At 46.9% G+C, this 18,444-nt stretch overlaps 2 protein-coding genes across 2 annotated transcripts in view; both read right to left on the bottom strand.

Annotated features, from left to right (window-relative positions):
- Positions 1–18,444, bottom strand: part of LOC142498033 (uncharacterized) — a 448,291-nt gene that overhangs the window by 332,724 nt on the left and 97,123 nt on the right. The gene's annotated exons all lie outside the window — the stretch shown is intronic.
- LOC142496898 (pancreatic secretory granule membrane major glycoprotein GP2-like) overlaps positions 3,010–18,444 on the bottom strand; it is a 129,697-nt gene continuing 114,262 nt past the window's right edge. Inside the window, exons 5-11 of the mRNA XM_075603975.1 lie at positions 16,509–16,729; positions 15,183–15,337; positions 13,933–14,175; positions 7,329–7,485; positions 5,474–5,537; positions 3,758–3,793; positions 3,010–3,514 (exon numbers count right to left, since the gene is read on the bottom strand). Coding sequence (XP_075460090.1) covers positions 3,453–3,514; positions 3,758–3,793; positions 5,474–5,537; positions 7,329–7,485; positions 13,933–14,175; positions 15,183–15,337; positions 16,509–16,729 — 938 coding nt within the window. The 3' untranslated portion in view covers positions 3,010–3,452. The remainder of the gene's footprint in view (positions 3,515–3,757; positions 3,794–5,473; positions 5,538–7,328; positions 7,486–13,932; positions 14,176–15,182; positions 15,338–16,508; positions 16,730–18,444) is intronic.

Below are 18,444 nucleotides of genomic sequence, written 5' to 3'. Positions count from 1 at the left end.
TTTTCTTATCGCACGCTTCCACCCATGAACGTCAGGTGAAAACTTGTAAAAATCGTAGTTCGATATTAAATATTCATATATTTCAGATACAGTCGCCATCTTTTCTGCTGCAGCATTAATTGCTGAATATATTAAAAACGCATAACTACAGTCAGGTTTTTTATACGTCTGTGGTGTAGCCTTAATGTCCACTCAGCAATTGTGCGGAGAAAGAATGTTAAAAAAAAACGGCACACATTGAGTATTTTAATGCTTTTTTTTAAGAACGCCTAATTTGATAACGTCTTCGAAAAAACAAGGTCAATTCAAAATGGGCCACTGTAAGTATGTACTCCAGTATCTGTTTTAAACACCTGCACCCTTACAAAGTAGCAAAGCAATGTTGCAAATACACATTCCAATTAATTAATTGCATACATTTCTGCCACCTGGCGGATACGCAAAGAATAGCACCCAAATTATAATTCATTAACTCTGTCATATGGCGGATACGAGAAGAATTGCATCCAAAGAAACAATAAACCATTAAATTAAACAGTTCTACCACGTCCGGTTGCCCGGTGCCGGATTGCGCGAACGCGGCATGAATAGTGATCAAATGAGAAAATACCGAATGGAATACAGCGGTCAACACGAAAACTGATTCGAGGTGCGTTCGAATAACGGCCGCTGCATCAGTAACTTGCAATGAGATGAATTAACAGATGGCAAACACTTCATGATTAGCAAGTGTCAAGGACAGAAGGACAGATATCTGAGTCTCATGCAAAAATAGTTATATGGTTCATATCCAGGCGAGTATATTAAGTACACAGATGCAACAGTAAAGATGGCATGTGTAAATATTTAGAAACAGAGTTATAAAGCCTTTTACATATTAAAGCAAAGTCTAAAAAGGAAAAAAAAAGGTTATTTTCTTTTAAGTCGTGAAACTGTCATTAGAGCGGATTGATAAAGGGGTGGTGTTCTGTCCCAGGCTCACTCTGGCTAATGAGTTGAAACAGGCAGCTAAACTCATCCCCTTCCATGCACAGCGTCCTTCTTTTTGGCTTCTGTAGACTTTATTGACGTACAACATATAACAAAAAGGGGAACTTGGGATAGCAAAATAAAGGGAAGGTAAATAGACAATGCTTTTTCTGGGAAAATCAGCCAGGGGTGACTACTCACAATGGCTGCTGGCTTGAAAAGGAACAATGCTTACCCAAACGAGCAGGAAATAGGACAGGGACTGCACCAAGTTGCAAGGGGAGTAGGGGCAGCCCCAGTTACAGAGGAGACAAGGGGAGTGGGGTTGCTAGGGCGACAGGTTAAGAAGCCAGCTATGGGAGTTACACAGCAACATAATTAGCACTGAAGAACCTGTAGAGGACATAGAGCCTCCTCCCGTTTTTGGCAGTGCGCTGCCTTTTTTTGCTTTTTCTACATAGGACAGGAAAGAACAATACAAAGGACAGAACAGGTGGGCTTGTGTTGGTCTCAATGAAGAACATTTAGGGGGTTAAGCACTACGCAGTGATAACTACTTTTAAGTGAGATACATGGCTTTATAGCGTGATACTGCCTGCTGTGAGATTCAAAAAGCGGTGATAAGTGCTTTTAAGTGGGATAAAAAGCCATTATAGCACGATAAAGCTCTGTTATCACTGCTTTGTGAATCTCACAGCAGGCAGTATTACGCTATAAATGCATTTATCTCACTTAAAAGCACTTATCACTGCTTAGTGCATAGCAACCAGAAAACCCACTTATTACTGCTTAGTGCATAACCCCCTTAGAATATAAAGCCCTACTTTTCAATTATGAGCTCGATTTCCACCAAGGGAGTATTTGACATCAACAAGATTCAGGAAGTCATATACTTCTCAACTCAAGACCTTTATGACGAAGAAACCTTATACATATGTTCAGTGGCAACGTATAGGAATTCTTTGTTTATCCTTTTGTATTTGATGAAATTGTCTGCATTATTTTATACAGTATGTCTCTTGTAATAATCTTTTTCTGTAACCTAAACACAGTGTATTTGATATATTAAAGCTGTACTTTAATAAGTAATACTTTGGGCTCTAATTGACCTATTTGCACGCTTTGTAGAGAGTCAGCTGAACTATATAAAGTTAGGCTTTAACACAGCCAATTATAAGTGCCGCGCGCGCACCCACTATATTACAGGCCTTAACCCATGTCTAAGGATGGGCAAAACTGGTCAAATCCGTTTCCCAGAATTCCGCAAATCATTTGACAAAATCCGTTCCGCACATGGATTGCATACTTAAAAATCTGGGCGGATTCATTCAAATCCACCATTGTCCACAAACCGGACAGATTTTTTTATTACAATTCACAAACTAATTCTGACAGGCAGATTTTTAAAAAGAGACACACACACACACACACTTCCTAAAAGGATTTCCATACCAATTATATAAAATTCATAATAAGCTCAAGGTACCAACCTAATGAACATTGTCAGACCAAACAGGGACTAGAATCTACAGCCACTACTTTTTCTAGCTCACAGCTCTAGCAGTGTGAGCTAAACCAGCTGATTGCTAACATCCCTGTCACATCCCACTTTTGAGATGCTCACTGCTCACACATGTAGCTAATCTAGCTATTAGTATATCTCAGGTGTCTCCACAAGGAACATTAAACTGGAAGTGGAAGCGTTCTGCTTTTAATGGAAACCAGGGGGAGGCAGCTACTTCAGATATATGCGCTAATTTTGGTGCTACATGAAGGATATGCACAAAATTGCAGATTGCTCTTTTGGAGAGTGATCTGTGGATCAAAAGTACTGGCCAATCCCTTGTCCCATATACAGGTCACGCGCTCACAGGTGTGTTATATGTGACATATCCATTATCGGCTGTTATTATTATCAGTCACATTGAATGTGCTATAACTATCATATCTCTGATATAAACCCAATAAAATATGTTTGGAAATAAAAATCGGAAAATATTATGCAGGGATTTCAGTAAAAACACAATCAAGCAGACGAGGTGATCCAAATATTAGTTTATTAGAGAAGAGGTTAAACACAATCAGTTTGCAGATAAAGTCTCATTACGTCTGGTCCGTACCACGGGTCAGAACAAAGAATAATATACACAGAGCTGAGGCACAGGACCGGGGGGAGGAGCTGAAATACACAGCCCATCTCAGCAGACCCCCTCAGAAGTGTGAGAGCCTGGTCTGTGTGCTGGGGAGGGAGGAAAGGAAGAGACTCAGCCCCCCCAGCAAGGGGCAGATAATCACAGAATGCCCCATTCACCCCGGAGTCTGAGAGGATCCTCCTCCTCACAGCCCCATATGATAAATACACTCCTAGTCTGGTGAAGAAGAATACATTATTCCCAGTCTCTCAGAATAAAGCCTTGATTATGAGAAGCCCAGAACCTGCTCCCGTAACACCCAGCTCAGCAGACTGGGCGCCAGGAGTCTCCTCAGAAGAGTTTAGTGCACAGAGGTCCGAGCAGGGAGGCGGCCAGCACAGCCCAGGATACGGCTACAGAGGGAGAGAGAGGAGATAAAGGGAGAGGGGAGGTTAAATTGTTGGAAGGAGGAATAGTGACAATGTGTCATAAAGACAGCAGGTTATATCACGTTATATACCCAGTGATTATGTCATAAAGACAGCAGGTTATATCACGTTATATACCCAGTGATTATGTCAAAGACAGAAAGTTACATCACACACCGAGAGTAACAAGGCTCCCATGAGCAGGTCTGTGACTGGGAATAATCTTACCTCTGTGGGACCCAGAGCTGCTGTAACTGTTATCACCTGAAAAGAAACATTAACATTTAATTAATGATTATCATGATTTTAAGGAGGAAGCTGTGAGTAACTGGGTTACAGTGGGAAAAGGCTGTAAACAATAACATAAGAAAGCATAGAAAAGGGAAGGAGTAACATGAGGGAAAGGAGAGAGTGAATACCATGTAATGACATGTAACAGGGAGGAGAGACCCTGAGATAACATGTAACAATGAGGAGAGACCCTGAGATAACATATAACAGTGAGGAGAGACCCTGAGATAACATGTAACAGTGAGGAGAGACCCTGAGATAACATATAACAGTGAGGAGAGACCCTGAGATAACATGTAACCGTGAGGAGAGACCCTGAAATAACATGTAACAGTGAGGAGAGACCCTGAGATAACATGTAACAGTGAGGGGAGACCCTGAGATAACATGTAGCAGTGAGGGGAGACACTGAGATAACATGTAACAGTGAGGAGAGACCCTGAGATAACATGTAACAGTGAGGAGAGACCCTGAGATAACATGTAACAGTGAGGAGAGACCCTGAGATAACATGTAACCGTGAGGAGAGACCCTGAGATAACATTTAACAGTGAGGAGAGACCCTGAGATAACATGTAACAGTGAGGGGAGACCCTGAGATAACATGTAACAGTGAGGGGAGACCCTGAGATAACATGTAACAGTGAGGAGAGACCCTGAGATAACATGTAGCAGTGAGGAGAGACCTTGAGAAAACATGTAACAGTGAGGAGAGACCCTGAGATAACATGTAACAGTGAGGAGAGACCCTGAGATAACATGTAACAGTGAGGAGAGACCCTGAGATAACATGTAACCGTGAGGAGAGACCCTGAGATAACATGTAACAGTGAGGGGAGACCCTGAGATAACATGTAACAGTGAGGGGAGACCCTGAGATAACATGTAACAGTGAGGGGAGACCCTGAGATAACATGTAACAGTGAGGGGAGACCCTGAGATAACATGTAACAGTGAGGAGAGACCCTGAGATAACATGTAGCAGTGAGGAGAGACCTTGAGAAAACATGTAACAGTGAGGAGAGACCCTGAGATAACATGTAACAGTGAGGAGAGACCCTGAGATAACATGTAACCGTGAGGAGAGACCCTGAGATAACATGTAACCGTGAGGAGAGACCCTGAGATAACATGTAACAGTGAGGGGAGACCCTGAGATAACATGTAACAGTGAGGGGAGACCCTGAGATAACATGTAACAGTGAGGAGAGACCCTGAGATAACATGTAACAGTGAGGAGAGACACTGAGAAAACATGTAACAGTGATGAGCAGAGACCCTGAGATAACATGTGACAGTGAGGAGAGCAGAGACCCTGAGATAACATGTAACAGTGAGGAGAGCAGAGACCCTTAGATAACATGTAACAGTGAGGAGAGACCCTTAGATAACATGTAACAGTGAAGAGAACAGAGACCCTGAGATAACATGTAACAGTGAAGAGAACAGAGACCCTGAGATAACATGTAACAGTGAGGAGACACCCTGAGATAACATGTAACAGTGAGGAGAGACCCTGAGATAACATGTAACAGTGAAGAGAACAGAGATCCTGAGATAACATGTAACAGTGAGGAGAGACCTTGAGATAACATGTAACAGTGAGGAGAGACCCTGACATAACATGTAGTGGTGACACATACAGAAACTTACCTTCTAAACTCAGAGATATCCCGACTTGTGAGGTGTCTGCACCAGCTGCACGGCCCACGTTACACTGTGAGGAAGGACAGACAGACAGCACGTCATGTTCTGATCCGTCTCCTGACAAACCCGCCTAAGGCTGCGTCCCCGCTAGCACTGAGCGGGCGGCGCTTGGCGAGGTGACTTGCATGTATATATATATAAGTCCCCGTTCACGCGATGCGCGCCCGCGTATGCGCGGGCACACACGCTCAGCGCTTAGGTAAATAACATTTTTCAACTTTCTCGCTTGCTCAACTATTCGGCAATGCCGCCCCCCTTCCCCCCCCGCAAACGAGTGAGCAGACGCAGGACACCCGCCACGTATGCTTTGAGCGACAGTGCGCTCAGCTCTAGCGGGGACTCAGCCTAGGCTTTGGTCCCGCTGCGGCCGGCGGCGCGCACGGCCGCGGTCCACCAGCCCCTTACCTAATGTGAGCTGGCCCCCGCTGCCTGCTTCCGACAGGGCTGACTGCGTGCTGTGACGCGTCAGCTTGCTGGAGCTACCAGCAGCTTGTGTTCTGCAGGTCTGACACACGTGGTGCACGTGCCAGCCAATGAGGAGGGAAGGAGCTATGGGAGGGAGGCGCCTTGGGAGGGAAGTCTGTTCGTCCCTCTCCCCCCCTCCCGTGCATGGCTCTCCCTACTGCAACACTGGCCAGAAAGCTTGCTCATGTAAATATCAGCCCTACATTTGTTCTAATTTACAAGCGTTTTTATGAAAGGACAGTACATTTGTGCCTCACCCAGCGCGGTGTCTGCCTGATGGCCCTGCCCCCCCTTCATGGCCGCGCTCCCGACCCGTTTTGCCCCCCCCCCCCGCGAAAAAAAGTTTCCGCAGATCGCGGTGTAGTGAGTTGCACGCACCGCCGGCAAGCAAGACAGCCGTGCGGACGCGTGCAGCGGGCCCTTAGCCTTATACGCCCAGAGAAAGCGCTCTCATTGCTAATGGGAGGGGGCTGAGCTAACTGTAATGTAAACTGTTCGCAAGCAAAGGAACAATCTGGCATGAGCGTTAGGTAGTTTGTCCCTCACAGGACACCTCCCTCACTCTGCCTTGGTATAAACACCTATGGGTGGACAGCTTCCTCGCTCACTGTGTGACCATTTTGAGCCCCTCTGACGCGGCGCATGTGTCAGCGCTCTGCAGTGATAATCACATGATGCGAGTCAGGCTATGGCCTTGCCCCCGCTGCCTACTACAGCGCCCGCTGTGGCGGACGCTGCAGGGACGAGAGCCCTCCCCTCAATGGCGCCGGGCCCGCTTCGAGGGGGGGCCTCAGCGCTCGGGCGAGAGTTGCTCCTGCTCTCAATAGAATTGAGAGCAGGACTCGTGTTGAGCGATAAGGCACGCCCCCCGGCGGTTCAGCCAATGAGGGCGAACCTGCCGGGTGACGTCATGGCCGTGCCCGCGTCACTCCCCCGCCACGCCCCCCCCGTTCTCTCTTCCTGCAGTGAGCTGCAGACCGGGGAATCGGCTGAATGCGCCGCCAATCTCGCGGGCGCGCGTTGCAGCAGAGTTTCCGGGGCCTTACACACATAATCACACTTTGCATTCTCATATCCGAGCTGGCTCTGCGATTTCTTGTATATTCTCCCATTTCTCCTGTTTGTACGATGAATAATATGTGAGTTTGGAGCTTGGGGGTTAATTACAGAAGGAGCAAATGTAGAGCTGGGTCATGGGGCCAACATGGGGCGTGGGGGGTTTATTGTGGGACCTTGTTTGTCTGGTCACTTTCACATCACTGAGTGCTGGAGCTGCAGGAACTTTGTACCCATGGTGGGGCAATAAAGCTGCTAGTTACCCCTCTCACTCACTTACCCCAGTACAGGTGCCAGTCTTGTCACACAACCGCACGTCACAGAAGATGAAAAGTTTGGTTTGATCTTGAAAAGTGAATGAACTGATTTTGATTCTGGCCTCCAGACCCGCCCCGTTCACATTTACCTCTGTGTAAACCCCCTGATTGGCCGGACAGCTGTGAATAAAAATACACATGTATGTGACATGACCACTGAGATAACCTGTAAGCACCAAACCCAGAGGGACCTTCCCCTGAGTGTGTCCGGATCAGTAATGTGTGTAACACACTGAGCCCTTTCCAGAGATTGGCGCCTGATCCCTTATCTCAAAGAACGTGTCCCGGGAGAACTGATCGCAGCAGACGGCAGTATAGAGTTTTACCTCAATGTATCATTAACATGTTATTAACATGGGACACAGGTCTCTGGTTACAGAATATTCTATGTAACAAGATCACAGCAGCGATCCATTCATGTCATGGAACAGGAATACTCCTGTCTGCACTTCTGTTTCACCCCCCCTTTCCTTGCAGCCCTGCTTGTCAGCTTATTAGTGCCAGCTGTATGTGTTTGGTTCTGCACACAAACACAGTGCTTGTGTGATAAATACAGTGCCATTTCCCCTCTCCCAGCAGCTTGCTGTATTAAAGATGCAACATTATTGCTACATGTTGTAGCTCCCCCAGACACTCCTGTGAGTTGCCATAGCAGCCCCAGCTTTTCTCTCAAATGGGCTAGTCTGCTTTCTCCCCCTCTGCTCTGCCCACAGATGGTCTGTCCCCAGACTATCTTACTACCCAGCATACATTGGCACTTCCTTTTCCACCATTCCTCTGGACTCGTGAGTACCTTGCTGTAACCCCTGTAATGGTACTGCAAGATTATCTTTTCACCTCCCTTTACTACTAAGCACACACAGAGATATTTAGACCTACACCTCTACACAAGAGACTGTTTTTCCCTGCTTTCTCCAAAATAAAGTAAGAAAAGAAACAGACCTTGTCGTGCTTGGAAAAGAGGGCCGAGTTGACACTATCTGAGCTAAGTCATCCTACACGTGACCCTCTGGCTTCCAGAATAGTGAAAAGATATCGTGTGCCTTACAGACACTTACAGGAGCTGCTACTCCACACTCCATGATAAAACAGAGCAGTCTCTGCAGACTGAGGAAGCACCAAGTAGCTCAAACTGCACACAGCCTGCAGCCTTAACAGACAAGCAGCAGCCTACACTGCACAGCAGCCTTGCAACAAACAGTGCTTCTTACACAAACCCTAACTGCCTTTTTCTCTGTCTGAGTTCACCCTCTGCACAGCCCCATAGTGAGGAGCCACCATCTCACCTACCCCTGCGCACGTCCCCACGGCTAGCGCCATCAAGGGCCACGCTACCGGACACCCGCCAGGACACGGGTCAGAGCCACCGGACACCTGTGAGTACAGCTACCCCTAGGCCGCACGCTGCAGGACACCGCTCGGCATCATCTGAGACAGACGCCCATCGCTGACAAGGTAAAAGACCGCACGCCACATGCACTGGCAAAAGGCCTACACACACCTACAGCATGGCAGATCTCAGAGCCTCACCAGACATCACGCAGGAAAGCGATCACTCAGACACAGAGACCGTTGCGCAACTGCAACAGGCGCAGGCAGGTGCAAGGCTAAAACGGACAGTCACACTGACACAAAAGGCCCGCGAAAAAAATGCGAGACTGACATTGAAGCGCACCGCGCTAAATTAGAGTTGGCCTGGAACACTACCACACTTGGGATACGCAATGTCGCCGCCGCTGGCAATTCTGTACAACAGCTCGAGCAGGCAATAACTCAATTAAAGATAGACCACTTACGCTACCAAGGGCTATCAGAGGCATACGTCACCTACCTGGCCAGGGCTAATACCGGTGAAAGCCTGCATGAAAGGGACTTACAGCACAATACTGACTCGACACGTGATAGCCGCGTGCGAACCGTCATCGCAGACGCCCAAAGCGAGAGAAAAGAGCTCCTCCTGGAGACCGCATCGCAGAGCTCGAGCACATCCAGGCACTCATCAACGTCAGCAAGATCAGCGCGATCTAACGCGTCCAGCGCTAGCGCAAACGCTACCAAGGCGCGAGCCTCCGCAGAGGCCGCACGTGCCAGGGCCGAATATGGTCGAAGAGAGGCAGCCGTATGGGCAGAAAGAGCGCGCATAGAAGAGGAGGAGCAGAACACCGCCGCTGCCAATGCCGCTGCCAATGCCGCCGCGCTGCCACTGCCGCCGCTGCCAATGCCGCCACCGCTGCTACTGCCGCCGCTGCCAATGCCGCCGCCGCTGCTACTGCCGCCACTACCAATGCCGCCGCTGCGCGCAGAAAGGCCGAATTAGACGCGGATCTAGAGGCACTTAACCAAGAGAAGGAAGCCGCCGCCGCCATAGCCCAAGCTGAAGTCCTGGAAGCAGCCGCGCAACAGGACGGCGGGGAGCAACCATACAGATGGATTGCCTCGGAGGATCCAGTCCAACGCACTGAAGACTACGTAAGGAGCCTCTTCAGTGTGAACACCAGCGCACCATCTCAACACGGAGGGAGTGACACCACAGACACCGAAGACTTGCTAGTTCCACGAGGAGAAGACGCTGCTCCGCCAATGGCACATGCTGCCTGGGATAGCCACAGCCGCAACAGTGATCCACACGCCAGCGCGCACACAGATGCACTACAACGGGCTCGCCATCCAGGTACACCCACACGGGGAAACACAGCCCCTCACACCGACCAGCAGTCATCACGCATCCACGCCAAGGAAGAGGCTACCGCACGGACCCTCCCAGCAACTACCTCAGAACTTGACAAACACGCCGATGCCTCAGGCCTGACAGATATAGCCAAGTATATGATCCGGCGCGACCTGGTGCAAGCAGGGCTCATCTGCTTCGACGACCGCCCTGAGAACTACCGGACGTGGAAGTTCACGTTCAAAGACGCAATCAACAGCTTGGACTTCTCAACCAGGGAAGAGCTCAACCTGCTATCCAAGTTCCTGGGGAACGAATCCAGGGAGCAAGCAAAGAGACTTCGGGCGGCAAACGCGCACCAACCCCAAGTAGGTCTTGACCTGGTGTGGGAAAGGCTAGAAGAGTCCTACGGCAGCCCCGAAGCAGTCGAGGATTCGCTCTACAAAAGAGTCGACAGCTTCCCCAAGATAACAACTAAAGAGACTACTCGAAGTTACGAGAGCTTGGGGACCTGCTGCAAGAACTGGAGTTCGCAAGGAAAGACCATTCCTTAATAGGTCTCAACGTCCTAGACTAGCTCGTGGAGTAAGACCCATCCTGAAGAAGCTACCCTTCAACCTCCAAGAAAAATGGATATCACAAGGCTCCAAATACAAAAGGGAGAAACAAGTCATCTACCACCCATTCTCAGTTTTCTTGAGCTTCATTCGCGAAGCAGCAAGGACGAGGAACGACCCCAGCTTCTTCTTAGGTGCGCAAACCACATACAGTGCAAGCAGCCTGAGGAACGAGAGACCAGCGACGAGATATGGTAACCCCCAAACACCCATCTCGACCCGCAGGATGGACGTGCCTCCCACGACCCAAACTACTCCCGATCAGTCGGTCGCCGGAGACAAGGAACCAAGGGACCCAAACAGGGAATGTCCCATACACAAGAAGCCACACCCACTCAACAAGTGCTTTGGGTTCAGGATGAAGTCCCTAGAGGAACGCAAGAGGTTACTTGGAGAATTCAGAGTTTGCTTCAGGTGCTGCGGTTCCACGACTCACCTAGCCAGGGACTGTAAAGAAGAGATCAAATGCACAGTGTGCGAAAGTGACAAGCACGTGACAGCGTTACACCCAGAGGCGCTGACACTCCACCAACTCAAGAACCCATCCTCCATAGCGGAGCATGGCGGGGAGAAAGGAGAAGGAGAGTCAACATCCGTCACATCTCAGCGCACTGAGGTTTGCGGAAAAGAAGGTGACGAAATGTCCTGCTCAAAAATATGCCTTGTCGCAGTACACCCCCAGGGTCAACCTGAGAAGGCTATTCGGATGTACGCAATCCTCGACGACCAAAGCAACAAATCATTGGCGAAGACGGAGTTCTTCAACCTATTCAACTTACAGGACAATGCCTCACCCTACACCCTCAGAACCTGTGCAGGGTCAACTGAGTCAACAGGGAGAAGAGCAAGCGGTTACGTCATACGTTCGGTGGATAGCAGAGTGAAGATAGCTCTCCCCACACTCATCGAGTACAGCCACATGGCCACAAACAGGGATGAGATTCCCACACTGGACATGGCATGCCATTACCCCCACCTCAAAGGAATAGCCAACCACATCCGGCCGGTAGAACAAGGCGCCAAGATCTTGCTGCTGCTCGGCAGGGACATTATGAGGGTACATAAAGTCCGTAAACAGCTTAACGGACCCCACAACGCGCCATACGCCCAAAGACTTGACCTAGGATGGGTGATAGTAGGCAACGCGTGTACCAACAAAGAGCACGGGCAATACTATGTTGACGCCCGCAGAACGGAGGTGACAGAATGTGGACACACATCTCTCTCTAAACCATGTCTTGGCCATCTCCAAGTGACCGAAGGGCCAAGTGAAGAGAAAAGACAAGGTCACACCCCTGAGATCAACAAAAACATCCTCGCATCAAGGGGATGTGACAATGGCCTAGGATGCTCAGCAGTCCAGACAACTAAGGATGATGAGTCGATTCCACCGAATGAAGAAAGTAACCTCCCAAAGGTGACCGACAAAGGGATCGTCCAAAAGACAATAAACGATCAAACAGTCCTCTCGCGAGCAATGGCACGACTAAGATGTACAGTTGTTCCTCTCCATAGAGTATCAAGAGACAAAGCAACCAGCTGCCACGGCTGGCATAGCCGTAAAAGATTGCGCCCCACAGGTGAAGCCACAGTGTCAAAAAGACTGTCCTCTCCTACGTCTAAAAAGAGACGGCCACAGAGACATTTCACAAAGGGATTTACTAGGACAAAAGAGACTGTTCTTCGTTACGTCCAGGGAGACAATAACCTCCCGATGGCAGTCAACAGAGAGACACAGAAGTGTTTCACCAAACGACGTGGAGATGTTCCCGTGCAAGAAAAATGCACCGATGACCTACGGTGCACAGCGTTCCAAACAACAAGGGACGGCAAACGAACACCATCAAGGCAAGATAGAGGATTCCCGAGGTTAACTGTCGAGGAGCTCTCTAAAGACGGACTAGGCAGTTGGGTGACTCCGCTACCATTCCATTCACCAAAAGGATGCTTCCCAAACAAAGGAGAACATGCCATCTCTAGGTTCACTTCGCACCTCCGCGACCTAAAAAGGGAACCAGAGACCAAAAACAACTTTGTGGCCTTCATCCAGATGATATTCTTTACCGGCCACGCAAAGCCAGCACCTCTAATGGAGGAAGGTGAAGAATGTCGGTACCTCCAATCACCTGGGGCCTACCACCCTCAGGAACCCGATCAAATCCGGGTAATGTTCAACCCCAGCACTCAGCTTCAGGGAGTCTCTCTGAGAGACGCCCTCTTTACTGGACTAGATTCGACAACCAGTCTTCCAGAAGTGTTGTTCCGCTTCCGCAAAGAACCAAAAGCCATCTCCTTCTGCCGGACGCCAGGTGATAGGGCGACAAGCTACCACGACTGGCACACTTACAAGGGGATGTACTCTGTGGATAAAACTACAGAGACAAAAGGACTGTTTTCTCACAAGGCTAAAAGGAAACAGTGCCAGAGACTCTTACAAAAGACATTGTGGTGCATCAAGCTAACCAAGAGCTGTGCATCCACCTGGCTTCCCTTACTGGAAGCTTGGCCAAAGGACTTTGACGCCAGTGGTACCGGCCGGTATCACCTTGCTATGGGAATATGGACCTTTGCATTGTTATGTTTGCATTGCACATATGTTCCACATAGCCTGTTATATAGTGGTATCTACAGATACCAGACGGGGAGTGTCATGGAACAGGAATACTCCTGTCTGCACTTCTGTTTCACCCCCCCCCTTTCCTTGTAGCCCTGCTTGCCAGCTTATTAGTGCCAGCTGTATGTGTTTGGTTCTGCACACAAACACAGTGCTTGTGTGATAAATACAGTGCCATTTCCCCTCTCCCAGCAGCTTGCTGTATTAAAGATGCAACATTATTGCTACATGTTGTAGCTCCCCCAGACACTCCTGTGAGTTGCCATAGCAGCCCCAGCTTTTCACTCAAATGGGCTAGTCTGCTTTCTGCCCCTATGCTCTGCCCACAGATGGTCTGTCCCCAGACTATCTTACTACCCAGCATACATTGGCACTTCCTTTTCCACCATTCCTCTGGACTCGTGAGTACCTTGCTGTAACCCCTGTAATGGTACTGCAAGATTATCTTTTCACCTCCCTTTACTACTAAGCACACACAGAGATATTTAGACCTACACCTCTACACAAGAGACTGTTTTTCCCTGCTTTCTCCAAAATAAAGTAAGAAAAGAAACAGACCTTGTCGTGCTTGGAAAAGAGGGCCGAGTTGACACTATCTGAGCTAAGTCATCCTACACGTGACCCTCTGGCTTCCAGAATAATTCATCCTAAAGACAGATCAGACTTACCCTCCGGTCACTAGCGGCACTTTGTTGACATAGTTGGGGTCGTTGATGGGACTGGCAAAGCATTGCTCCACCCGCAGAGCAAATTTTTCTCCGTCCACAAATTGTGTAAACAAGCCCAGGTAGAGATCGGATCCCACGATCACAGTGTCAGTATCTTGTATTGGTATAGTGTATCCTTGATCCTTATAAGCAGCCATGGTAACAGGAACTGAGCCCACTCCGTCTGCTGTGATGTTGACGGAGCTGTGAAAACAAAACAGGTCATGTCTGTTATAGGAAGAAACATCTAAAGATCTATTTATTTATTAATTTATTACAAATAGCAACTGCGAAACTTGTTTCTGCCCCGTGGCTCCCAGTTCTATGTCTCCTTCCCCTAAAGACCCTTCACCCGGGATCACTAGGGGTCTCTGCCTCCTTCCCCTAAAGACCCTTCACCCGGGATAACTGGGGGTCTCTGCCTCCTTCCCCTAAAGACCCTTCACCCGGGATCACTAGGCATCTCTTTATCTCCTTCCCCTGGGAATACTAGTATACTGTAAATGGACGAATGTGTTAAAAATTCGATTTGTATTTTTCCTTCACTCAAATTGTTGTAACAAATGGAAAATTCTTGAATTTATTTCAAATTGTTTTCCAGATTTTTGAAATATTGTATAATATAAATATACACACACACACACACACACACACACACACACACACACACACACACACACACACACACACACACACACACACACACACACACACACACACACACACGCGCACACACACACACACACACACACACACACATATACAGAGGAGAAAATAACCAGCGCTCAATAAAAAAGGTTTATACGCTCAAACCAATGATCTGAAAAGACATAAATTAGAAATCAATAAAAAATGGAACGCAGCTCAACAAGGAATAACTAGTTCCTAAAATACATAAAGAAAAACAACAAATGTGAGTGCACAATCCTATTGTCCAATTTTTCGAAAAAGAAAAAAACAAACAATAGTTTCTGTGTGTGACGATTTTCAAACATTTTCCAGTTTTCGGGGTGGGGGACACACACACTGCGCACCTCTCTATTCACAAGGCCTCTCTGTTCTCACTTTGACACCGCATTGACAGGTTTGTTTTAACATTTCAAAAAAAAAAAAAGGGACTACTTCTTTTTATTATTAATAATATTTGGAAGTGTGGAAAAAAACAAAATTTTCTCAGCAAAGTTGAATTTTAGGCGTCTCTCTGCTCTCACCTGGACACAGCATTGGCGGAGAAGTTCAGGCTGGTCTGCATGGTCAGGTTGTATGAACAGGTGAAGTTGTAGTTGATGGGGTTCTTAGTGACGAAGGGTGAGTTCTTATTACCGATGTGAAGGGTGTTTGTGTAATTCACTTTGGAGGAATCACTCTGCAGAAAGAGAGGAATAAAGACCTGTATAAACTTTCAAGGAATAAGTATAAAGAGGGGACAAGAGACATTCGCTCGGCTTCTGTACTTTCATGTCCCCGGCTTAGCTGTACGAGCTGCAATACACCAGGCAAAAGCTCAAGGGGGTCCTTATACAAATGGGTGCAAAGCTATATGTGACATGCCCAGTATGCTAATTTGCATGTTATTACCCAGAATGCAGTTTACCCACTGTATAACTGGACAATGGGGTGAATAAAGCCCTTGCCTGTGTCAATCTACTGGTAAAACTCTAATGCATGCCCTTATCCTCTCCCGTCTGGATTATTGTAACATACTGCTAACAGGCTTCAACTTTCTCCTATCACAACCTATCCAAAATGTGTCTGCCGGAATAATTTCACTTTCTGCCAAAACAGTCTCTGTTCATCTCCTCCTTAAATCCCTTTCCTGGCTTCCCATCAAATTTCAGATCACCTACGTAGTTCTCCACCTTACCTTCAATACCTCCTCATCTGCTCCTTCCTACATGTCAGCTTTGACATCTCGTTATGCCCCTGCTCGTCTCCTGCGCTCTATGTATAACTGTCTCCTCTTCACCCCTTTCACCTCTCTCACCTTACACCCTGTTTCCCTCACTGCCCCTTTGCTGTGGAACTTCCTCACACTCAGTATACACCAAGCACCATCACTCCCCTCATAAATATTACCTCTTAAATTAAGCGCTACAACAGCCTGCACTCATGGCTGCTGTCCCACACCCACAGTCACTCCTACCAACCATGGTGGCCAAACACTGCCATCTACTGCACTTATTCCCTCACCTGCTGTCTCTGTAACTCTCCCAACATACCTCTTAGATTGTAAGCTCTCCGGGGCAGGGATTTCCTTTCCTGTTGTCTGACTTTGCTGCGCTTATTGTATTATTATAATTCCCTGTACGGTATTGTCTCTTTGTAAAGTGCTGAGTACACTGTGGGCGCTATATAAAGATATACATACATTAATGTTTGGGGACCTGTGACAGACATGCAGATACACTCAGGGGTAATTTGCTTCCCCAGGACAGTAGTGAGCGGCTGTGACAATACGCAGCAGAGCAGGGGACAAGTGACAGTCCTACAAGGCAACTGATAATGAGATCAGATGTCAGCAGAGGAGAATTACTTACCGACACCACGTTCCCGCACGATCCTGTCCGCGCTAGAACCTCAATACTGTGCACGCGTTTGTTGTTGATAACATCAGAGTAGGTGACGTTGCACGAGTCAGATTTGTCATTCAGCTGGAAGGAGCTGTAGTCGTACCCAAGGGCGTCCAGGAGACACTTACTGACAGAGACGATCATTACAGAGGAATCACAGGTCACTGATGGAGCCAAGTCTGCAATTGCTGGTAGTAAAGAATCTCTTGTTAGGGGATCAGAGTAACAAAATATCTCCTCGCTGTCTCTCCTCCCCCTCCATCATGCCCTGCTCTTCTTTGCACTTTTTCCTTCCCTCTCTTTGCACTCCCTGCTTTGCTGATTCTGCTCCTCTCTCTGCATATTACACCCCCCCCCCCCTTTCCTTCTCATTTCATCTGTCCCCTTCTCTCCTTGCTGTCTCCACTGCCACTAAAACCCCCTCCCCCAGTTTTCTGGGTGAGTGAGACACCGCAGAGGGTGAGGGATGTATGTATGGATGTAAGTATGTATATATTTATTTATATACAGTAGGGCTGACAGTGTACTCAGCTCTTTACAAAGACAATACAGTACAGGAAATTATAATAATACTGAGCCTGTGGAAATGGAGTCCTTTAATATTAATTATAATGGTTTGGTTATTACTGAATTTAGCTCCTTGAGAACTCTTGGATGTATGCCATCGGGGCCAGGTGCCTTATTTACTTTCATTTTATGAAGCTGCCTATGAATTTCTTCCTCGTTTAAGCAATTATTCGTTAATATACAGGTTGTGGCTTCCTCATATTGCAATATTTTTGCAAAGGACTCCTCTCTTTTAAACACAGAGGAAAATCATGTATTTACAGTATTACCTCTGCTTTTTTCCAATAATCTGCCTGCTCATCTCACACTGAAAGGGTCCTATATTTTATTTTCTAATCTTTTTATTGTTAAGGTTATTAAATAACTTTTTAGGGTTGATCTTACTTTCTATTGCAATCCTTTTTTCATTATCCATTTTTGCTCATTTGATTGCCCTTTTGCAATTTTTGTTACATTCCTTATAATTCTGATATGATGCCTCTGTCCCTTCTGACTTAAAGAATCTAAACGCCTTCCTCTTCTTGTCCATTTCCTCCCCTACCTGTTTATTTAGCCACATTGGTTTAGACTTATTTCTTTTATATTTATTACCGAAGGGTATACACTGATAAGTGTGCTTTTCTAACAATGTTTTAAAGACCATTTATCTTCCACATTTTTCCCTGCAAAATTATCATCCCAATTTATTCCTTGCAGATTAGTCCTCAATTTTTTAAAATCTGCCTTTCTAAAGTTTAAAGTCTTTGTTGAACCCAAGAAATCTGTTTTTTGATAAAAACATTTTTTTATGTTTTTGATAATCTTCCACATTTTGTTTTGCAAAACATCATCCCAATTTATTCCTTGTAGAATATTCCTCAAATTATTCAAATTTGTCTTTCAAAAATGTTACGTCTTTGTTGAACCCAAGTAATATGGTTTTGATCATGTATTTCAAAAGAGACCATGTTATGATCACGGTTTCCAAAATGTTGCCGAACTTTAATATTTGTTGTTACTTCTACATTGTTTGATATGACCAAATCCAGTATTGCCCCTCTCCTAGTTGGTTCCTCAATAATTTGGGTCATGTAATTATCTTTAAGCACCCCCTAAAACCTGTTTCCTTTTGTTGTAATGCTAATCTCATTGCCCCAGTCTATGTCTGGATAATTAAAATCCCCCATTATGCAAACATGACCCAGTTTTGATGCCTTCTCCATTTGCAAAAGTATTTTAGCTTCCTCAATCTCACAGATATTTGGTGGTTTATAGCATATTCCCACAAACATTTTCTTTATACTTTTACCTCCACTGCTAATTTCTATCCACAAAGTCTCTACATTTTCATCATTCC

Source organism: Ascaphus truei, chromosome 6 (genome assembly GCF_040206685.1).
Source record: "Ascaphus truei isolate aAscTru1 chromosome 6, aAscTru1.hap1, whole genome shotgun sequence".
Classification (NCBI taxonomy): domain Eukaryota; kingdom Metazoa; phylum Chordata; class Amphibia; order Anura; family Ascaphidae; genus Ascaphus; species Ascaphus truei.
The sequence above is the reverse complement of the archived record's forward strand: the minus strand, read 5'-3'. Positions and strand labels throughout refer to the sequence as shown.